This window comes from Podarcis filfolensis (genome assembly GCF_964270895.1).
Source record: "Podarcis filfolensis genome assembly, chromosome: 1".
Lineage (NCBI taxonomy): Eukaryota > Metazoa > Chordata > Lepidosauria > Squamata > Lacertidae > Podarcis > Podarcis filfolensis.
In genome coordinates this window covers 69,629,306-69,653,394 of record NC_139604.1, presented here as the reverse complement: position 1 = coordinate 69,653,394, position 24,089 = coordinate 69,629,306, and the positions used below count along the sequence as shown (strand labels likewise).

Below are 24,089 nucleotides of genomic sequence, written 5' to 3'. Positions count from 1 at the left end.
TTCCAATGTCTGGGCCCAGGCCAAGGTGTTGGCTTATTGCCTATAAAAGCTTCAGTGGTCTGAGCCAACATATATGGAAGGGAAATTGTCAAGGCATTGAAAAAGGCATATTTAGTGTGAAGGAGCTGGGTGTAGACAAGCTGGGTGTAGACAGTAATACAAGAAATGTATTATTACAGTATAATCCTATGCAAGTCTACTTGGAATAAGTGTGATTGTGTTCAGTGGGGCTTACTCCCAAGTAAGTATGCATATAGTTACATTGGTAGCCTCCTTTTGACTCACATTGAGGTCTGTGGAAAGTAGTCTAGAGATGCACCTACAATGGTTACAGCCTTGGACTGCAGCACTGCCCTCCATTTCTGTTGCATGCTTGGTGAACAAAGCATTCCAAATATTTTTACATAGTAAGGAGTACATTTCATACTTTCTTTTTTTTAAAATGTACACCTTTCATATCTTTCATTTGTATCATTTCCTTTCTGACAGTTCAAAATAATGGGTATTTTTTTTAAAAAAAGGGATTATTACATACATACTACATATTACATATTACATACATATTACATACAAACACCCCATATCTCTGTTTGACAGAAACGAATTTAAAATATTGATTTAATGTACTGTGTTTATTTGCAATATTAGGCCACAGATAACAAGACTGGATCGACTAGCTATTCTGAAACTATTATTACATCAATACGGGAAGGAGAGAGCAAAAGGAATCATGTAAGTGACTTCTGCTTTTGAAAAGTGAAGACAAACTCCTAACTTTCCAAAGATGTCCAGCGCTGTATATAATGGGCAGTATCCATTCCTCTTGTCTCCCTGCCCCCACAAAAAAAAATCTGGTGGTTCTCTCACTCCTCCAGAGCAGGCATGGGGGGGTGGGGAGGAGAAGAAGTTCCAGTGCAGAGCCCAAAGTAGTGGAACTGTTTAGTTGGATAGCGCCCAATGGCTAAACTGTTAGGGTTGATGGATGGTCCATTTGTTTCAGTGATTCATATTTATAGACTGCTGTGTGCCTCATGTAGAGAACTGAAGTAAATAATGTGCCGCTAGAGACAAGGTTCAGGTGCTTGTTTTTGCCATGTCTCTCCATGTGGCGTGGGGACAAAGTTGGGCCTTGGGAACATGTGTGAATGGCATGCAAACTTTTGGCAAATCCTGCATGCATTGTAGTCTGACTTGCCCAGTTTGCACAAAGGTTGTGTTGTACCGTGCTTGCATTCTGCTAAGGTAATTGTCACTGTGCATCCCATTAGCTAGGCCAGAGTTAAAACCATCAGATAACTCGATACCTGAGCCATGGCATCATGCAGGGGAGGACAAATCTTCTGTTGTGATTTTTGGCTTATTCCCTCCTCTGACTTGCTTTGCTATTAGTAGGTAAAATTCTAGCTGACATTAAATACAGCGGTTGAAAAAATTGCCCAAGTCTCATGCTTTTAGAAGAAAATCCGTTTGAAGTCCATATAGCCTTTAAAACGTTACTTTAAATAACATGGAAACAAAGATAGTAGAAGCAAAGCCTTATTTTAGCACTCCCCTCACAAAAGAGCATATTTCACACTCCCATTTTGGTGACAGCTCAGCTGATGTCCTTTCTGGCCCCCAAGTGAAAATATCTATTCCTAGTCCCTGGAACAGGAACTGGGCTTTTTGCCAGTACTGGCACCAGAGTCCAGTTCTTGGAAGGTGCTGTGTTGTTGAAGAGGCGCCATTTACCGGTACATACTCAGACCAACTCTTCCTTACTCAGATTTCAGCTGCGATTGATGGCACTAAGATGGATATTAGGCTTTCATCCAAGAGTTTTATGAACTTGAGCTGTGAGCTGATGGAGCTGAATAAATTGTGGCTATCCATTGTGGTGCCACTTGTGTATTTTCTTAAACCTACATTTAATATTGACAAAGTTTAAAATAATTTCTCAGATTTTCAGTCTGGAGCAATGAATACTTTTAATTTTATGGAGCTTTTATTGCTTTGAAATTGTGGATCATAGTCCATGTTTGTTTTGTTTTTGATCAGAGGAATTCTGAAACAAATATTGGAAAGCCTCAAAAGATAATTGATAGCAATAAGTGATGATGCAGCCTTGAAGACGGTGCAGGATTATACACTGGTGTTACTAGTAAATATACTTTATTTAAAATACTTAAATTACATATTACCCTACATAAGTGCAAGGCAGCTAATAAAAGAATATTAAAATATGATAATTCTAAAATAAATAAAGAATAAAGAGCCAGCAGGCAAAACAATTAAATCTGTGCTTTAAATGTGTGGTGCATGTCATTCCTTAGTCAATTTGTATTGGGTTGAAGAAACTTACCGGAAGTCTGAGAAAAACCCTCTTGTTGTATGCTAAGCATCTGAATGTATAAGCTAGGCTGCTGAGCATCTGCTCCTTGCTTCAAGTCCTAACATATACTGGACGATATAAAACATTAGCACCCTAGTTCATTGTATGCAAGGCCTTGTCTTTGGGAACGTAAGTTACTAGAATTGCTTTTGAAGAAATTCCCCAGAAGAGGTGCACTAAGAAGCAAAGTCCCATAGCCTCTGTGCCTGCACTCTTACCTACGAGTCTTCAGCCTTTTGGAAAGCATTGTCTCTGTCCAGTGTTAAAGGGTGGGGAAAGTATAAAATGTCACTTGGTTTTGAAAATTTATGGGTATAAACTGGGAGTATGGTGAGTGGGATGATACAGAAGTGCTGGAAGCTCTTGGCTCATGCAGTATATTCATGATGTGATGGAGATGGATGTGGGAAGATGACACTTCAGTTTCCACGTACTCATCATTTGCTGCTTATTGCTGATCCCAAATCAAATCAGCAGGTGTAAACAGTATTGCAACCTGCAGCTGCTATAGCCCATCAAAAAGAATGCTGGCACGCTAAATTGAGTTATAGGTTGTTTGGTTTGTTAATTTGTTAAAATGCCCTAGCCTGCAGTAGTTCACTCCAAGGGGGACTGATAATCAACTAAAGCAAATCAATATAAAACAGAACCAAACCAAACCAAACCAAACCATACCATGAAAGCGCAGTAGAAATTTTAAAGCATATAGGTGATAGCCAACTAAGTCAAGCCCAGAGTAGACTCAGTGCAATAAATGAACTTAAGAGGGAACTCTATCAAATCTCATTGCTCTAAATAAGAAGCTCCCACACCACACATGGATCAGGTCCATGAATACACAATAAGTAAATGCTGATGGGGTGAACTAGGCTGTGTGTGTGTGTGTGTGTGTTATCCTCTCAGTCCAGCTGAATCCAGTGACTGCATGAGAAAGAAGCATAGAGGAATGACTAATATAAACTGGAACCACTTGGATAAAGTTAAGCTTTTTATGTCAGCTAGATAAAATCTTATTTGTTCCCTTTTACTGATTAAGACTTTCAAGGGTTTTTTTCAGCATCTTTTGCTAATGCGTGTTTGAGCTTTCTGGAAGGCTGAGTCACTGCTAGCTGTTGTCAGGAATGCGATCCAGAAGAATACTGCCATCAAACCAATATTTTATTCACTGCGGATCTGAGCTTTTCCTTCGTCCTGCCAAAATAATTCATGGCAAAAATCTGCATGGTAGTTCTGTTGCACTTGGAAACATTCCAGTGGGAAAAAGGTGAACCTATGGCCCTCCAGATGTTGAATTCACATCATCGCTGGCTTTTGCCCATTGTTGCTGGAACAGATGGGACTTGGAGTGCAACAACATCCAGAGGGCCGTGCATTTCCCATCCCTGCCATAGAAGTTGCAAGACCAGTAGAAAACAACCAGGTTTTCTTGGGTAGTTGATGTTTCAGTTAGCCTGGACCCAAAGTATTCTTGAATACCAAGAATGCAGTCTGACAGATCTTGCATATGCAGTGCCTTCATCTGTCCCTGGAACACTAAGCGCTTCTAATGTTCAAAGGAGAGAACAAATTCTCCCACAGTTTTCCATAATGCTCCACAACGCTACTTGAGAGACAGTTTGCTTTTTAGAAAGAGTGTTTCATAAGCACAGCTCAGTGGTGAGTCATGGAAAGTTCTGATGCAGCTTGCAACAACAGAAGATAATGTAGGCCAGACCTTTAAGTCACAACGTATTAAAAATTAGTTATGTAAGGTGGCTCTGTATGAATCCTTCTTGCATGACACAAGGTAACATCAGTAGAAGGTAATTCTGACCCACATACATAAAAATAAATATAGACAAGCCTGAAAGTGCTGAGCTTCTCTGGCATAGTGCAGAATGACCCTTTTTTTAAAAGTCCCACTTTAAAGAAATACTAAAATGAAATGGAATTTATGCAAACGTTAATAAAATTATGTAAAACCTGAATGAATAAAAACATAAACTTATGGTCAGCCCTCTCCCCATCTCTCCCTGATCTCTGACTCTCCAAGTCAGATTTCCCATGGATAACTATCATAGCTTTAAATAAGCTGTTGGCATAGAGAAGCTGCATGCACTATAGAAGACATTTGTCTATTTGCAGCTCTTCAAGTATTTTCTAAAAGTTACTTTATATAGTAGCAAAAGCAGACCTGAGGTAGATGAAGGTTACATACAAAGTTTTGGTGCGATTTACAATTTATTTTTGTACAAGATAATGCAAAAGGAAACAGCCTGGGTGCCAGTGAGGGAAACTGAGTTTTCTGGCTGAGTTGACCTCAAGTCTTGTTAGTCAAAGTCTCAAGCGCTTGTGAACTGCTTTCATGTTGACTTCCTTATAGGCAGCTTATATAGCTTATCAGAATTTAATGCAGTCTATTTCATAGAATTACACAAGTGTTCTTTTCCTCATAAAAGAGAGCCTTTGAAAACACAATTCCACCTAGCATAAGAAGAGTGTACAATCCATTGTGACTGGTTAGTCTTGAATTCTGGGTTACTGAGGCCAAAGTTGCTGCTCTTGGAATCTGAGACCCATTTAAACAAGCTTCTAATATTAGGTGAGTTTAGCTGCTCAGAATCAGGACTTATTCTGAAGGTTGTTGACAAACTCAAAGGGGGTTCCCTGCCTTCTTATATTTTAAAATTAACAGGCTCTCTAACAAAGCATGACTTGTAATGAGTGTGGAAAGTTGGCAGTTCTTGACAACTAACTTGTTTTGGAACTTCAAGCTTGCTTGCTTTCTTTCTTTTTCTTTTCTTTTTTTTCTTTTTTTGAGATTAAACTATACCACAGTCTGCCCACCGCAGATACAAAGGGACTGAGTCAGACAATGAAATACTATTTGTTGAGACAATGAAACAATGCTGTTAAAGCAAGAAAACTGCTTTTCTTGCTTTCTCAACATTATCTGTGAATGATATTATATGTTTCTACCTTGCTACCCACCCCACACAGGAGCTCAAGGTTGTGTTACATTATCCTCCCTTCCCCCCCTTTATCTTTGCAACAGCCCTGTGAGGTAGGCTAGGCTAAGTAAATATAGGTACATAAGCAGCAGCTCTTGCCAATAGATTGTGGGGGGTGGGGATGAGGATGTAGGAAGCCCAATCCACATACAGTGTACCTCCCCCAGGAAATCCTGTTGGCAGTCCTAGATGCAGGTGCTTTTTCCCATTGATTGGGGGATGGCTAATGGAGGGGTGTATGCCTTTTGTTATGTCATGCTACCACGGCAACCACTGTGTGTCATGCAGTGCCCCTCCATGACGGCCATTTGCGGCTGGTACCCACAACACTTTCTTAAAATTCAAATGCACACACTGGCCCAATGACCCCTACAGCAAAGAGTGGTTCTATTTTAATACAGTGAGTTGTTAAAATATTAGTTGTATCAAGCCTAATTTAGGCACTCTCCTCTTAAGCACAGCTCTGTACTCTAAGAGTGATATGGAACATTAATCATATTTTGGATAGACCCATTGAAGTCAATGGTCTCAAGTAATTTAAGTCCATTGATTTTCATAGTCAGCATGACTTATAAGTCAGTAAGGTGCCAACTACATAGCCAAGAAATGAGGAGGAAGCATTCTTATGATTCGTGATTTCAGCATTCTTCTTGGTACTGTATAGCACTATAACCATTTATATAATTATAGTGGTATAAGTGGCTCTTTGCCTTTTTCCACATCATTCTGCAGCTTATACTGTCTGCAAAAGTACTTGGAAAGTATTTAAGCTAGAATACATCTGATGAGGTCCATGGCAATATTTCTAAGATATTAGTCCTTCAGTGTGCTGGCTGCTAGTTTTTTTTTTGAAAATGTCTGAAACTGAAATCTTCCCCAAGCCTAGAAAACAAGGAAGATGTCAAATTTAAACACGCAATAAACTGCTTTGCAATAAAATCTTGCGTTCAACCTTTTGGGGAAGTCATGTACTCTTTTGAGAAACTAATGAAAGGAATCCAGCTAGGAATGCAGTTCAGCCTGAAATACGTCCATCACTTTTTTACTTACTGCTGTGTAAGATGTTGGACTCCTATGTACCATTTGTAGCAGCTCTTTGATATGACCTGACAATATATTGATCTAGTGTTACTGAATGAGTGCATCCAGGGAGGTCAACACAGAATTGTTTTGCTGTTTTCTGTGACGTGGGACAAAGTTTGGCAAAACTCTGCATGTACTGTATGTGATTGCAAAAGGATATTCTTTACTTTCAAGTAATAGGTTGACCACATAGCTTTGCACAAAGCAATGTGTAGGACCGCAGTGTCCCAGTCTGCTACTAGTAAATCTTAGCTGCATATGATGTTATCGCAGCAACTATTTCTTCTATACTTACCAAAGGTATGTCATTTCTTTTCTCAGGAGTGCATTATTGATGAGGACTGTGAGACAGGAAAATACTGTGAATTCTCTGGCTTGGAGTACCGGTGTCATGTTTGCAAAACTCAACACACTGTGAGCATTGCATCCCCCTTCCCCCCATCTAGCTCTTCTTAACTTGGCAGGCAGACTGAAGTTATATAACGGAACTATGTTGATTGTGTGATGCCAATGTGAATAATAGGGACTGGTAGAGTCCAGGCCCTATTTATTTTAAGTACAAGAAAACCAGAGTGAAGGTGGTAAAGTATTGATGAAATGCCTGCTGAATTCTCAACTTAAATTAGAAACATATGGTTTTAATTGTTTACATGTGAGCCTTAAATGTAATGACAGGAAATACCCTGTTCAGCATGGTAGAAAAACATAACTGGATTTTTCACAGGAGCAGAATTCTACATTTAAGTCCAACCTTTAAACTAATAGTCAAAATAGGTTTATTCATATAAACTATAATAGGGTACTTTACAGAGGTGTCCTCTATCCCCTTTACTTTTGGATTTTTTAAAAAAACCTAGCTTGTGCCGTTGGTTTACACCAGCTTCCAAAAAGTATTCAAGAACCGTCCCACATAGAGCGCATTACAGTAATCCAGACTTAGCTGCGTTTTGATCAGGAGCAAGTCACTCCACTATATCTGTTTATTCTTTGTGGTTTGTGTTGGTGTGTTTCTTAGGCAATGTGCCATGTTTTTATTTTAAGCTGTTACAGAATTACTGATGCAGTGATAGTGTGGACTTTCAAAATTTAGATCAGTGGGATTGTTTAATGCAGGTCTATGAAGACGTTCATGCCCGATGCAAGTTACTGTAGCCAGGTTATATTGACTGTTGTGTGTCCCATGGTGATTAAGAACCAATTCAGCATGTGTGTGTTTATTTTTCTTTCCTAAGCAATGCTCTCGAGATGTGGAGTGTTGTGGACATCAACTCTGTGTCTGGGGTGAGTGTGTGAAGGCTGCCTCAAAAGGAGAAAATGGAACGATTTGTGAAAACCAGAAAGACTGTAATCCTGGAATGTGTTGCGCATTTTCAAAAGGTCAGCCACTACATCACTTTCTGCTGTTGTTCCTATTCTTTCCCTTGCACGAGAGGCCAAGCAAGAAACTACTTCAATGTGTGAGCTTGCATTTCCACTGTATATTGCTCTTCACCAACTTTCAAGTTCAGAGCCGTCCTTCCCATTGGTCTTAGTGGTTCGTTGCACCAGGGCGCTGGCCTCTCAGGGGCACCCTAGCGAGTGGGGGAGCTTCACGGCTTTGCCGGCAGCCTCCCCTTTCCCTGCACACCCGCCAGCTGCACCCCGTCAACTATATGGCTGGCGGGTGTGCAACTTCCTTCCCAAGCCTCCACAGGAGGAGAGCGATCCCCGCAGAGGCTTAGGATGGAAGCTGCTGCATCTGCTAAAGACGGCCCTGCTCCCAGTCGTTGTCCTCCTCCTGCTTTCTGGCAAAAGGCGGCGTGCAGACTTCCTGGGCTGCCTTCTCGGGTGCCTCGACACCGGAGAGCATGTCCACCAGCAAGTTTTCCTGCTTGATCGCCACCACCATGCCAGGAATTGGGGCGGTGGGGGAGGCAGAGGACATTTTCCACCTCCACCTCCCTTGCTTTGGAGTTGGGGGCGCTGGAGGGATCTTTGCACCATAGCGCCGGATATGCTTAAGACAGCCCTGTTCAAGATGCTTTGGGCTACAATTCCCATCAGCCCCAGCCAGCATGGTCAATGGTTAGGGATGACAAGAATAATAGAATCTTAGAGTTGGAAAGGACCCAAGGGTCTTCTAGTCCAGCCCCCTGCAATGCAGGAATCTCAGCTAAAGCATCCATGACAGATGGCCATCCAACCTCTGTTTAAAAACCTCCAAGAAAGGAGAGTCCACCTCTCGTGGGAGTCTGTTCCACTGCTGAACAGCTCTTACCATCAGAAAGTTTTTCTGAATCTTTAGTTGGAATCTCCTTTCTTGCAACTTGAAGCCATTGGTTTGAGTCCTACCCTCCAGAGCAGGAGAAAACAAGCATGCTCCCTCCTCCATGTGACAGCCTTTAAGTTATTTGAAGATGGCTGTCATATCTCCTCTCAGTCTCTTTTCCAGGCTTCTTCAAGCGCTCCTCATAAGACTTAGCTTCCAGACCCTTGATCAACTTGGTTGCCCTCCTCTGCACATGTTCCAGCTTGTGGTGCCCAGAATTGGACACAATATTCCAAGTATGGTCTGAGTAAGGCAGAATACAGTGGTACTATTACTTCCCTTGATCTGGACACTATACTTCTGTTGATGCAGCTAGAATAGCATTAACTTTTTTTTTTGCTGCTGTTGACTCATGTTAAGCTTGTGTTTCACCAAGACCCCTAGATCCTTTTCACATGTACTTCTAGTAAACCAGGTGTCCCCCATCCTATATTTGTGCATCTGGTTCTTCCTGCCTAAGTGTAGAACCTTACATTTGTTCCTATTGAAATTCATTTTGTTAGCTTGTGCCCAGTTCTCCAATCTGTTACGGTCATTTTGAATTTCGATTCTGTTTTCTGCATCATTAGCTACCCCCCTCCCCCCCAGTTTGGTGTCATCTGCAAATTAGATGAGCATCCCCTCAATTTCTTCATATAAGTCATTTCTAAAGACAACAACAAACCCAGGACAGAACCCTGTGGCACCTCACTTGTCACTTTTTTCTAGGATGACGAGGAATCATTAATGAGTACTCTTTGGGTTTGGTCAGTCAACCAGCTACAAATCCACCTAACAGTTCTCTTTCAACTCACATTTTACCAGCTTCCTTGTGAGAACATCATGGGAGTCTTTGTCAAAAGCCTTACTGAAATCAAGATACACTATGTCCACAGCATTTCCCTGATCCTCCAAGTTTGCAATTCCATCAAAATAAAAATAAAAAAATCTAATCAGATTGGTCTGGCATGACTTATTTTTGAGAAACCCATGCTGGGTCTTAGTAATCACAGCATCCTTTTCTAAATGCTCGCAGACTGACTGTTGAATGATCTGTTCTAGGACCCTCCCCCGGTATCGATGTCAAGCTCACTGGTTGGTAGTTACCTGGGACTTCTCCCCCCTCTCCTTTTGAAGATGGGGACATTTGCCCACCTCCAATATGTAGGGACCTCACCTGTTCTCCAAGAATTCTCAAAGATAATAGACAAAGGCTCTGAAATTACATCCACAAGCTGCTTTAGTATCCTTGGATGCAGCTCATCAGGCCCTGGAGATTTGAATTCATTTGAAGTAGCTAGGTGTTCCCTTACTACCTCTTTTCCTGTCTTGGGCTGCAGCTGCCTCCTACCACTTGCTTGTTCTTCCTCTTACTTTGGACATAGCCGAAGAGTTGTACTCCAAAACAACTGGAGCACAGCAGATTGAGGGAGGCTGGTATATATTAATATGTGTAGGAGAAGTCCGTGGCAGAGAATAATCCATAAAATGCACATCTTGTATAATACAAAATTTGGCCAAATGGTAAAGCAGTGTGCTTGACAACTGAGCATGATGCTATGAAAATAGTACTTTTTTTATTTAAAAAAACACCTCTGGATGATTTGTGCGAGATTTTCTGTCAACTAACAGCAGTTTTCTTAATCTAGAAACTCCTTTCAGTCTACTTTGTATTTGCAAGGTTGTTGATATGGGAGGTTGTGTTTCTTGAGGCTCTGCTTTAGAGATTTTACAATGCTTTTGAGGAAAAGCTCCCATTGTCAAGAGTATGAAAATGAGAACTAGGCACTGGGAAAGTCTTCCTGAACTTAAATTGGAGAGGTAGCATAGTCCTATACACTTTCACCTGAGTCCATGTCCCTGCCCAGCCGTGATCTCGTTGGATGTTCGGAGGGAAGCTTGCTGTCTTGTGGCCTTTTTCTCATGGTCACTCAGTATGAAAGAGAAATTGTCAGAGGAAGAGACTTCCCATACAAATTATCACCATATGGTATGTTGGTAACAAGTGTTCCCACTAGCTCTTAGTCCTCTGCAATCTGTAAAATAGGATTAGCATTGATCTCAAACAGCTCTTATGGAATGAAACAAGGTACTGTAAAGAAACAAGATAAAGGTAATTGAAGCATCTTACATAGAATAGATGCTGATAACGTTGATATCTGTTACTAAGCAAATTAGCTCCCATTTCCCTAAGATGAACATATCGGTTCTTTTCAAATAATCCTAGACATCATGTTTATCTTTTTGCTCATACCTTGAGCAGGACATTCTGTGTTGAGATTACTAGCTGCTAATGGTATGCTAATGGTATTAATTTCTTCTGAGTTAGTAGAATACCACCCTTTATCACAAGAATGTGAATAAGTGAATTTGGTTTTCAGGATGGAGATATGCAGCCTTTTGTTCCAACTGAGAGCACTAAAGGCTTGTTTTAAGGCCTTGAAAACAAGATGGTGCACATGACTAAATACATGTGCTATCTTGGTTAGGGTTAGGATTCCTGTGGATCTATTTGTCATTAGTAGTGTATTGTGTCCTTGTAACTTAATTAAGTGAATTAAGAAAGTTTTTCTAGGTGAACCCTTAGAATTTTTGGAAGGAAAAGGACATTGCTATGCAAACTCAGCTTGTCTTATATTTAATATTAGGCAAATTTATATGTATGTATATATTCCTTATTTTACACATTCAACCTGCACATATTCTGCATGTGAAACTGAAGAGATCAGATGTTTTACTGGATTTTCCAATTTCAACCTACAGACCTTCTGTTCCCTGTGTGCACCCCATTACCTGGAGAGAGAGAGCCTTGCTATGATCCCTCAAACAGGCTTCTTAACCTAATTACATGGGAGCTGGAGCCAGATGGAGCCCTCGATCGCTGCCCATGTGCACATGGATTCATCTGTCAGATGCAGAGGTAGGAAAATTGATTATTTTTCACAGCAAGAGCAGGAGCAGATCGTGTGTGCACACCTCATTTTTCACTGATGATAAACCCATTTTCTGGACACGTGACTTCCTGGACAAGCCTTCCCTGCCCTGGGGCTTTCCAGATGTTACTGGGCTTTTAACTCAGTCTCTGCCAGCATGGCCAGTTGTCAGATTTTGACAGGAGTTAGTCCAAATATATGGAGGGTACCAGGCTGGGGGTGAATGTGCACACTGCAAAAATACTTGACTGCTGATTTGTGGGGTGGACCAGGTCTCATCTTCCCAAAAAACTTAAAAATACAATTCTACTTGTTCAGGCTTAAATCAAGGGCACAAATTACTCAAGACTAACTCAAGCCTCTGTGGTTTCAATTGCACTTAAGTTTGTCTTCAGTTCAAGTGGAGCTAAAGTGTATTAAAGAACCGAAACCTAATTTCCATAGGACATAAATGCCATGAATATATCAGATTTGCCTTTCGTTTGACCCTAACTGAACAGTGGCAAAAGAAGGGTTATCATTTCAGAGTTCAGGGATAATGGAAAGAATTTTCAGTAGCGCTGGTCTACTTTTGGATGTATCCAAGACAGAATTGCAAACAGGACCATAGCATTTTAAGGGTACATGTTCCAGCTACTTTTAAAATGCCTCATAGCCTGAAGCAAATTACGTTTTGAACTGGTTTCTCACAATTGTATGCATGCTTGCATAGGCACTTGTACAACTGATCTAAGAGAATGCACAACTTTCTCAACAGGCACAGCAGTGATTCTCTGTGTGAACTCTCTTTCAATAAGACCCAAAATGAGAAGCCTTCAGCAGTGGATGAAATATCGCTTCTGGATTTTGTAACCTCACACATTCCTGGTGACTATGGAGAGAGATTGATTACAGAAGTACAGGAAGGTTTGGATGAAGACTTAACTGATCCAAAGAAACTGGATCTGATTTTTGGAGATGAAATGTAAAACAGTTAAGCAAGTTAGTCACACTCACCATTCTAGCAATTTAGATAGTGTCTTGTTTGATAACTCTAAACTTGCACCCCTTTTCACTACTGGATAGCAGTGCAATAATTGAGAGTATACTCTACATAGTTATCTTCTTCTGCCCTTGCATGATCAGATGAGGTTTTCTTTTCAAGCTCAAACCAAATTCTACACTATAATGTCAAAAGTTGTCAATGGACTCTTTTGTGGACAAGTTTGAGTTTTAAACAAGGCATGATTTGAACTTGTTGATGGATAGATTAATTTAAGTCTATTTATGATTATTGGTGGTGGTTTGAGCTCTGCATTTTATGTATATGTTGCTTGTTTTTCAAAATTTGTCAAGAGCCTTCTTGATTTTTAGACTGGGCATTGTTTTTATTCAGTCTTTTAAAATATAACCAACGACACTGCTGTAACTGTGTATTTTTTAAAAACAGCAACTACAGGGACTTAAGATTTTAAAATGAGGTATAAAGGATGAGAAAAGTCAGTGTGGCATGTAATTTAGCAATAATTAGTAAACATCTCTAACAAAGATCTGAAACTATAACATCAAAAGGATAGTAATCATTCCTCTAGATGGCTATTTTATCCCATCCTAGAAGCAAGTTCTAGAAGGCATGTATGTTTTATATAAAATGCATATTTGCTATTGAGCACTTACAATAAAGCAGTATGATTTGAAAAAGTCATATGGATCTTATCTTCCCTATTAATGGGCACAATCTAGTAATGAGCCCCTCTCCTAGTGTCATCTATTTCAGCCCTTACCTGGTGATATGACCAATAGGCTCACCTGCTCCAGCAGTCAAGCCCCTCCCTGAATAATGCTAAGAACCACCAGGTCCAAATTTCACAAGTAATTTATCCTAAACCTATTGTGAGAACTTTTAAACTTTAGGAAGACCCCAAAGTTGTTAAGGTTTTTGGTTACAAAAATGCAAGAAAAATGTGATTTTTCTATTGACTTGCCTAAGATCCAGGACAAAGCACCACCTTTCAAAAAATTTCCTCAGATGTGAATTCTGCCTTTGAAATCCTGGTAATGTCCAGGAAAATCTGGATTTCTGGCAGCCCTATTTCAAATAAAATCACTACAGATAATACTGAGCACATAGTAGACTATAGGTGGAACTCTTGCATTTGGAGGCTAGAGTGGAAACAGAACCCAGCCTGCTCCAGTATGAAAGAGACAAAAGGGAATTGACTCTATGTCAAAGCTGAGTTACAAATACTGTGGCAGGTAACTTTATTCTATATTATAGCTAAGGGCAGTCTCTTCATGTTTTCTAAGGAAGGTACTGAAACCCCTTTTTTAAAAAGATGCCAAGACAGAATGTAGCTGCCAGATAACTATCAAAATGTCAATTCAATATCTATGCAGAAATCTCCAAAGTGTGTTAATTTTAAAGCAGACATAGATAAGGGGAGTTTGCAAGAAACCATACTCTTTAAAAGCATCTGGCTGTGAGATGTAACATGTAATACTTAACTTCTGCAGTCATTTCACCACATAGAATGCACCTGCATGCCTGGCAATAGTCTGTCCAATCCAGGCCATACGGACCCCTAATTGGCTGTAAAAAAGCTACCTTCTTGAACCAAGTCCTTGCTCTCCCCTCCCTTCACTCAACTATTTAAAGATCATAAGTCTGTTATAACACTTAAATAGCAAGAGAAAGGTGGGTTTGAAATCTGATGCTCAAATTACTTGCAACATCATTTTGTTCCTTATTTGGCTCAGCCTTGCAGTCTAGCATCACCATTTTTAAAAAAGGTGATTGATCTGGCTCTTGCAGCACCCTGAATTGCAACTTGAAACCCTTGTCTCAAAACTGCATGTTGAAAGCATAGGACTGACACCAAGCTGCATGTGACTTTCTTCCATAATCTGCTGCAGGGCCTTGATAATTTCTGCAGGCTGCATACTTTTAAGTAAACCTTTGGTTTGAAAGTTAAATCCAAAAAGAAAAACTTGGTATCATGAACACTAGATGAAATATTTTCTTCAGTCAAGTTATTTTGAGTATTAAAAGAAGTCCAGAGAAATGTTATTAAAATAACAGAATGAACAAATGTTTTATTGGCATGTTCATTGTTGTAAACAGCATCTGGCATGGAAAAGTTTACCAAAACCTTTTATTGATATAAATTAGATGGTATTTCTGAAAAAAAGGACAACCTTCTATAGAATTGTTTGTAATTGATCTTAAGAACATAGCAAAGCAAAATCTTACTTGTCTAAGCTTTGCAAATGAAATCATGTTTACTGCATCAATCTGTACCACTCCTGAACTACTGGATAATTTATACTGGGAGATGTCCAACTTTTTAAAAAGCTACATATAAAAACTATGATCAACTCCAAAGAAAAATAAAGTATGACTTGTAATGGTACTAGAAGATCCAAACCTGTAAGAGCTCAAAAACAAAAATGTACAAAAATAAGTAGCTGACCCAAAAACCCACCCCCAAAAACTCAGTAACAAGGGAAAATTACAAATCTAAGTACCCAGCATTTGCCAAACACAAAATGAATACAAATTTAAATAGGCAGCTATACTTTTAAATGTATACAGTGAATATTGATATGTGAAGAGAAATACCATAGTAAGCAGCTGAAATGTAGTTCTGCTAACTCAGGACAGAGTTGTATTTACACACTGAATGGAACAGTGAAGTCACCTGTTATTAATAACCTAAATGAAAATTGGTTACAACACTGCTCCAAAATGAAACACCATCTGCTGGTAATGGTAACTTCTGCTAAAAAATACATTTATTTATTCTTTTTACTTCAGAGATGTCCTGCTTTGTAGAAGAGAAATCTTAACAAGATTCAGATAAAAATGTTAACTTTTGAGGGTTGGATTCTGCCAATTCCATCACATTTCCACTCTTGAGCTTTTCAAAAAGCCACTGTCACATTTACTTCAGAAATCTTCAATGAGGTAATGTGTGCATCAGTGAAACAAAACAGAAAAGAATTCATTCATGGCCTTTGCACAGCTTTTATTATCAAGCTATGAATATCCTGTTTGAGGCTAGTTTACTAGCTACTGCTATGTGCACATGGTCGATTTGCTCATTACCCCTCCCCGCCCCATTTTTTTGTTTCGTTTTGTTTATTTGCACATCCCTTTTATCTTTACAGTACATTTGACTATAGTGCACAACATGATTCCAAATCAAACAGTGACCTGACTGGGCACTGAGCTTGATTGGGCTGCAGTTTTACCAATCAGTGCTGGTGTCTTTACACCTAATGTCCTGCCATAACGGCACTACACAGTAGTAGTGTACCTCTCACATGTAACAAAAAATTCCCCAGGGAAAATGCTGAAATATCAGTCTTGAGTCAAATCTTTATTTGGTGCTCCATCCAGATATATTTTTAATGCTTTTTCTTTACGGGGGGAGTAGGTCACACGGTGTCCAGTTTTCTGAAGTCTGCTGCTTTCTTTTTTCATTAACTCATTTCTCTGCTCTTCCGTCAGTTCCACCACTTCTTCAGTTTTATCCCTTTTATATAAATACAACAATTTTAAATTCCATAATAATGCACTTTAAATAAATAGGGCTTCCTCATTTTTAATCTAAGGCATAGTCAATAGATTTAAAAAAAAATTCTTTGCATAATGCTAGGCACATCATGGTAGTAGATGCATGCTAGATAAAGACAGTTTTTCCCTATGTGGTCCCCCTGAAGCAATAGTCCTATCCCAAATCCATAAGTAAGAGGTACTGCTAGGCTGGAGGCAAAATTAGGGAGTTTGAAAATAATATTGCATTTTGAAAACGGGGTGTCACCAATACTTAATCAACCCGAGACTCTGAGAGGATACGGTAAGCAACTTGAGAATCAACTTTGACATCTGCTCTGAATAGATATGCAGAACTCTGAGCCAATGTTTGGACCAGATGCACTGTTGAATTGGTGAGGAAAAGACCTAGTTGTCAGTACTTTACTGGTGGTATGTGAACGGGCATAACTGCAAAGAGCTGCATACTCTGCCACTTGTGTCTTTTAGTTACCACAGTAGTTGCACATACAATACTTGAACAGTGGCAACGGTGCACAAAAAGTCTTTTAACACAGTATCTCTACTTAGTTGGAAGTCTGGTGGTGGGCACAGCTGATCTGAGGACACCTGTATGGTGCCTAATGTGCTAGCTTCCCCACAGACAGCAACATCTGGAAAGCAGGGCTAAGAACACACTGAAGTTTAATTTAATCAGATTTGGCAGGATCACCAGACTTGGGCAGGCTGATTGCAAGGAGTGCCTATGCACAATCCACTGACCATTCCTGACTACTCTAAAATATTGCCCCACTGGGGGGGGTTGGGGGGAGGGGGAGAATTTCAGCCTCAACTTTGTTATTGGTTTAGTACTAAACAATTACTATGTTTTTCAATGTATTTAAAAAACAACAGAAAGGCATACCTATAAAAAATCACTGCTCCATCATCACAGATGTAGAGAGGCCATACACTCAGTGTTGAAACCTTAGGATTCCAATCCAAATCCTGATGTATTTCTAAAATTGAGATCTCACATGGAAATGTTCCTCTGCCCTGGAAAGAACAAAGCACCTTAGCAAAAAGAGCATCTATACACCAAGAAGATACATACTATACATGGGCAACTGCAGATACAGTAAGATCATCACTGAAAGCGCTTATCATCCAGACACCTGCTCACCATTTACTCTCCTCCCCACAACAGAGGATTTAGCATACTGTCCACTATGGTATGAGTACAGAGACAGTTGTGTCAAACAGCTAGTGCATAGGAATGGGCTTTCATGCACAGACAAGTTAAAAAAAAATACTGCAGGATTAAGAGAAAAATAAAATAAAATTCTCACCTTTGCAAACTCAATGTTTTCTAAAAGGATTCCACTTATTTCACTAAGCTGTAAAAAAAATTCAGTGCCAGATTTATTTTATGAAGAGATAAATGTAAGATAAAGTAGCAGATTTGTTATCACAAATTGCATTTATGTTTTATGCACATTTAAAGTTCTACACAAAATGTTATTTAAAATATTTCTAAATGTTTGAGTATAGTATACAATAAAATTACTTTTAAAATTAAATTACTCCACATACAAATACAATACAATATTCATTATGCAATTTATAAAAAGGCAACAAAATAATATAAAAACTAAAAAGAAGATTGAGGCAACATAATCCTTTATAAATGGCAGGGCTGAGAAAAATGTCTTAAGCATGTCTGCCACTGCAGAAAGAATTTTTTCCTTAGTACATACATACAAAACTCTGCCAAGGACTCAAGAGAAAGGCCCCAAACATCTTAAGGATATAGGCAGGATGGCTTGACAGGAGACATTTCAGACCCAAATTGCTTAGAGCTTTAAAATACTTGGACTTGGAAATGAACAGGCAGCAAGTACTGTACTAACAGAAGTTTCCTTGTCGTCTTCAAGGGCAGCCCCACATACAACCCATTACAGTAATCCAACTGAAGGGCTACCAAATCATGGATCACTGTGACCAAGCTATTTCCACAGGCTAGTTGAAGCCTCCAGCTAGCTGAATCTAGAAGAAGCTACTTCTTGCTACCAGGGACATCAGGGCTTCAAGTGTCAAGACTTGACATAACTATCGGCACAAAATCCTAGGAAGTGCAGCTTTTCACATATTGAATGCCATTTGTAAATACCGAACAAAACCTCTGTTGGCAAACTGCAAGTATGAGCTTTACATGGATATGTGACCTTCTCAACCCCCATCAACATAACTAACCACCATCAGCATGTGTCTCGTCTGGATTAAGCCTCAGTTTGTGGAATGAGTTCCATGGTGGGGAAGAACAGAGGTCACCATCACATAGGATGGATATGCAAAGATGTACAGCTCCATAGTTAATTTCCCCTCCAGTTGGGGTTAATCAATTAACTATAGAAGGGGCAGGGAACTCAGAACCGGGGGCCAAATATGGCAATCCAGGCCTCTCTATTCAGCCCTTGGAACTTTTCCTAGGTCACATCCTTTCCCCCCAGTCCACATCCCTCGCTCATCCTGCTCTTCCAAGTGCTCTTTTCTGGCTACAATGTATCCTTAGACTGATCACTCTTAATTGTTTGAAATGGAAGACAGCAAGTAGTGTGTGCATATAGAAACCTCTGACTTCTGTACGGCTGAAAGGTTTAGAGTCACATACATTTTTCTGCCCACCTTTGCCTCTGACCCCATCTACCACTGGCGTGCAATCCTCAGAAGTTGCTCATAAATAAATGCGACGACTCTTGAGTTGAAAAATGTGTTTTGGTGTCAATAGGAGAGGTAAAAAGAACAAAAGCTGCCCTGACCACAATTAGCAGGTAGGGTGTTGGATGACTCCCCCCCCCCCCCGCCGCCCGGACCTCCATAGGACTGCTCTGTAATTTACCTTTTCTTTTAATTCATCAACACTGCTGCTCTCCAAAACTACTTCCTGAAATGGATCCAGCTTCATCTCTGATGGCCTCCACCTTCTTGACAGAACAGCAAGCTGTGACATAGATTTCATTTTTTCTGCTCCTGAAGAAGATTTGATAAACTTATAAGCTGAGATGGCAAAGTTAATGTGTTTAATTGGAGAAAAATCGTTTATTGACATTTATTAAGAATTGGAAATACAAGAACTTTTTGCATAAGAGAAAATGAACTTGCAATATCTGGATTTGAAGATTGAAAAAAATGGCTTATAGAAAATAGAATAATTAGATGCTAATGGCATACTATATTTAGCTGAGGAACAGAGAACCAGAAATATTTTTATCTTTTTTCATTTTCTCTTTTGTCTTCCCACCCCCTCTTTCCTTTCCATCTTTTTGCTTCTGTTCCTTTTTAGATTAGATTTTAAAACTATTTCTTTTATTCTGGTGTATTATAAAAAGATACTTTGTACAGGGTATGAACTTTCGTATATCTCTGGAAAAGTGTCACTAAAAATAGACATTAGTTTTTAAAAGAAAATATTTGAGATAATGTAAAGACTTTGAGCAAATAGTTCCACAGATACAGAATTAAATATTATGTAGTCTCAATAAAAACTATTTGCAGAACAGATATTCACAAATTCTTTAAGGATAACCATGAATAACATTTATAGGTTTTAAATCTAGTTTATAATTTTAACTTCCTCCCTGCATATGAATCTCTCAAAACTGATTATGCTAAGACATCTCACTCACACAGTCAAGAAATTTAATACAGCTCCTGCCACTCATTTGTCCCTTTTGAATTACTATAATATATTAATACACATTGGTTGCACTTTGTCTCACTAAAATGTGTTTTTAAAAAACCGATAATTTTCTGATAATATAGCTAGCTAATTCTGGTAGAATTAAAAGGCTTCCAACAGTTTAAGCTAAATAATTTTTACTGTGCAATCTTATTACCATCAAGTATTTCTAGGAAAACCTCCCAGTTACTTGAAATATTAATGTCTTCTTCATAAACATGATAATCCAGAAACACAGTTCCTGGATTTTTCCAGGTCTTCTTTCTCAGGCGAAATCTACAGGAAAAAGATTTGCAGAAATGTTAGCATAAACAAAACCATGATCAAGATTAAGGCCACAGTATTTAATCTGAATAATGCCTTGTTTACATTAGGGAAAGGTCATGTGTTCTACTACAAGCACTTAGCCAATTTGAGCTAAGAGGGCTAATACAACTTTTCAATATCCATATGGAATCCTTTGTTTTTTAGGATAATGTTTGAACTTGCAGAAATGGAGCAAAGTTTTTGTTCCATGAGAAATAATATAAAGTCTGATGCAAAGACAGATGTTGTGTGCTACATTGTGCTAAGTGTCCATGACAACACTGAACAAGCAAACTAGGTTTCCCATGTCACACTATATTTGCTCAAGATTTAATTTTAAAACATGTAATAAAAAAAAGTAGCATTTCCCCATACTTTTTGCTTTAAATGGCAAAAATCAACAGTATCCCATTTTTTGTAAGCATCTTGAGTTCAGGCTTTAGGCACCTCACATAAATTTCACTGTAGTGTGATTTACCTGTCAATAGTCAGATCTAGTCCACACTGTTCCCTGAGCTGAGGAAGTAGCTCCTCTTTTGACTGCCGCACAGTCATTCCTTTAGCAAAAACAGAATCTAGAAGAAACTTGCAGGGCTGCGAAAACAAATGTAAAATTATTAAGCTTATTAGAGAAATCACTCTCTGACACACTCATAAAAGGTGAAGTTATAAAATACAGGGCTGCTGCCATAGCCTCCATAGCATTGAAAAAAATACCCCATGGTTTCCACACATGATCACCACCAATGTGACAAAGACTATTTAGGATTTCTGTTTATCGGGTATGCAGAACTCAGTAATAAAGCAATGCAATTTTTAAAAAGGTTGTTGTTATGTGTCATGTCCATTTAATGATTAAGGAAAATACATGTCACTGTCTTGTGTTGTACGAAGTCAACATCAATGGTTTAACCAATTATTGTTAGTAATGGGGAAACAACACTGGACTAGTTTATTTTATGTATTTCCTCATGCTCATATTCAACCATTCCTTCCATGGGTGCAGGGAGTAGCTAGGAAACAAATATTGAGTGCTGGTTCATACAACACAGTAATCCAAGGCTGATACGGTTTTTTGTTCCCAGTTCAAGGATGAGTGGAGCAAAGAAGAGCAATTCAGCAGCATGCAATAGTAAGCCATGGTTTATGGTTCACCATGACATGTGAGCACAGTCAGAGGCTATTTAGAATGATAATGACACGTAATAGAAATGAATTACTTTTAATGTGCTAAATCGCATGCAATAATGCATTCCACTGAATTTTTGCTTCTATAATCTGCACCTTCTCTGTGGCAACTAAGTGACAACAGATTCATGCCACAATTTATATGTTAAATGCACATCTTTTCCCAGAGATAATTTCTGTTTTTTGTCACACTGGCTCCCATAAAAAGATGATGCACATACTCAAATAATTAAACTGTAAATGGTCCAACTTTCAGATGATAAGCTAGCCCAAACACAAGTTTTTTCAAGCTTTACTTACCTCTGGATCATTTACCAAGAGCTGATAAACCTTGACTCTGTATTCACCTTTCTTCAATGCTCTCCCAAGCCGAATTGTTATCTTTTAAATTAGGGGTGGGAAAAATAGAAACAAGATTAGATGTTAGCTGTCTCTTATCATCAACATGGAATATAGTCAATACCAGGCATGTCAAGTGGCGGGGGCTGTGGAGTCTTCAGCCCCCCCCCCAATTTTTCAAGAAAGGGCCTGGGCCTCCCCCAAAATCCTGTGGCCCGCTCCACCTCCTTGCTGATGTTGCACGGGCAAGAGGAGGCCACGTGTGGAGCCCGGAGGCTGCACTTCGCTGGCTCCACCCCGCCTGATATTGTGCGGGGAGGAGGCCGAGTGCAGAGTACAGCTCCGCACTCCCCATTCCCCACCCGGTGTGTGAGCACCAGTATCTCGCTGGCAGGACGCCTGTGCATCCTAGCTAACCCGCTACGTGGGAGCAGGACACGTGAAGTGGAATGTGATGACACATCACACAATACATCCCCACAATGTGGGGGTCAAGTCGACGCCCTTAGGTCAATACAGCAAGAATCATAACCACCAGAAGGCCCACAGATTTTTGTTATTTTGATATTACAGGCATGAGGAAATGGTTGCACCGCAAAATTTAGAGTCTCAGATTTTAGGAGGGTGAAGGAAGGTGTGGCAAGAAGCTTTAAAAAGGGTGTTCAACAGACTCAAGTCAGGGATATTTTTTTTAATGTGGAATATACGATTTGGTTTAGATGACCCGCCAAAGTCATCTAGCTACAACTAAGGTGAAGAGAAAATACAGTTTCAACTATGGAATATATATATTTAACAAAGTTTCATAAATTACCCTAGTTGCAGAATGTGGTTTTTCCTATGTAGCTACTAAGTCCCTATATTGCAACACAGAGACAAATGCTTCACATGCAAAATATCTGAATAATCCCCATATTCTGTACCTTACTACATGTATTTCAGTATTTAACAGCATATTTTGCTAACCTTGTTGTCATCTGAGAAGGATGAAAGGGTCTCATTCAGCCGAACACTCTCAAACTCCTGATTGCTGGCATAAACTCGAAAGACCTTAAACTGAGAGGATGGAACGCCAACAAAAGGCTCCAAGTGTTGTTTGAAGGCAGAGAGCGTAATTCTTTTATCAACATGAATCAATAGCCCTAAAGCGAAAGAAAGAAAGAAAGAAAGAAAGAAAGAAAGAAAGAAAGAAAGAAAGAAACCCAATGAAATTCTTTGTGCATAATGTATACTTGCTAATATCTACTATGCTACTCCTGTATTGTAGCAGTGTCAAGTGAATCATCTTCAAGTGCTCTCCACTAAGTGCAGACTGTGAACCCCAGTTCAGCAACAAGTAGAATGGAATGGATGTTCATATCTGCTTTGCTAACCCTACCCCCCATTCACTATCAGGAAACAAAAAACAAACGAAGCCTGACACTTTTCTTTTTGACAGAAGTAGATAAACTTTATAGGCATAGTTGCCCTTTCAAAATGAATCATGTTTGCCAAATTACAGGCACACAGGTCCAGGAGTTTGGGGAGGATGTCATCCCCTCCTCCCAAAAAGGAACAGTCTCTAACTTTCCCCCTTTTTTGTCACGCAGAAGAGGCATGGCATATTTGCAGCATTTCCTGTCAACTACAGAATGGCACCTACCATTTTCACTCAAATGCAAATACTCTGCCAAAATATGAAGATTAGCCATGCAGGTTTCCAATAAAACCTTGGGCAGTAGAGAATTCTCCACACCTCATTCTCTTATGTTCTCCTAAGGGCAATATCCAGCAGTGTCAGTACAACAGATTTTCACTTGCACAGTGGGGCCTCCATATCGTGCAGCTCTCTGCAGACCTCCAAAATCTGCTCTAGAGGATTGAGGGACCAGACCAGGGGTAGGCAACTTAAGGCCCGGGGGCTGGATGCGGCCCAATCGCCTTCTGAATCTGGCCCATGGATGGTCTGGGAATCAGCATGTTTTTACACAAGTAGAATGTGTCCTTTTATTTAAAATGCATCTCTGGATTATTTGTGGGGCACAGGAATTCATTCATTTTTTCCCTTCAAAATATAGTCCGTCCGCCCCCAAGGTCTGAGGGACAGTGGACCGGCCCCCTGCTGAAAAAGTTTCCTGACCCCTGGACCAGATCCTCCAAATTAGTTACAGGGATGCAGCGGACTGTACAGTGTACAAGAGGAAAGCACTCTCACATCTGGTGAGCCAAAATTGGATATCACTCTGAGTATCTAGGAGAATCTTTCTCCATTTTGTAAATACATGTGTGGGTAAATTTACAAATTTTGTTAAAAGGAGGCATGCAAATGTAAAATAATAAAAATGTACATTTCAAAACACA

The 24,089-nt window shown here is 39.6% G+C and overlaps 2 protein-coding genes across 8 annotated transcripts in view; one reads left to right on the top strand and one right to left on the bottom strand.

The window, feature by feature from the left end:
* The window catches only part of DKK3 (dickkopf WNT signaling pathway inhibitor 3), a 28,372-nt gene extending 12,192 nt beyond the window's left edge, over positions 1 to 16,180 (top strand). For all 4 annotated transcript variants that reach the window (XM_083599873.1, XM_083599874.1, XM_083599875.1 and 1 more), the window contains exons 4-8: positions 649 to 732; positions 6,766 to 6,858; positions 7,677 to 7,821; positions 11,495 to 11,651; positions 12,422 to 16,180. In XM_083599873.1, coding sequence (XP_083455999.1) covers positions 649 to 732; positions 6,766 to 6,858; positions 7,677 to 7,821; positions 11,495 to 11,651; positions 12,422 to 12,632 — 690 coding nt within the window. In that variant the 3' untranslated portion in view covers positions 12,633 to 16,180. The remainder of the gene's footprint in view (positions 1 to 648; positions 733 to 6,765; positions 6,859 to 7,676; positions 7,822 to 11,494; positions 11,652 to 12,421) is intronic.
* The window catches only part of USP47 (ubiquitin specific peptidase 47), a 46,476-nt gene continuing 37,097 nt past the window's right edge, over positions 14,711 to 24,089 (bottom strand). For all 4 annotated transcript variants that reach the window (XM_083597656.1, XM_083597657.1, XM_083597658.1 and 1 more), the window contains 8 exons: positions 22,716 to 22,891; positions 21,711 to 21,791; positions 20,701 to 20,816; positions 20,074 to 20,192; positions 19,077 to 19,207; positions 17,527 to 17,574; positions 17,103 to 17,233; positions 14,711 to 16,178 (listed from right to left, as the gene is read on the bottom strand). In XM_083597656.1, the coding sequence (XP_083453782.1) occupies positions 16,004 to 16,178; positions 17,103 to 17,233; positions 17,527 to 17,574; positions 19,077 to 19,207; positions 20,074 to 20,192; positions 20,701 to 20,816; positions 21,711 to 21,791; positions 22,716 to 22,891 (977 nt within the window). In that variant the 3' untranslated portion in view covers positions 14,711 to 16,003. The remainder of the gene's footprint in view (positions 16,179 to 17,102; positions 17,234 to 17,526; positions 17,575 to 19,076; positions 19,208 to 20,073; positions 20,193 to 20,700; positions 20,817 to 21,710; positions 21,792 to 22,715; positions 22,892 to 24,089) is intronic.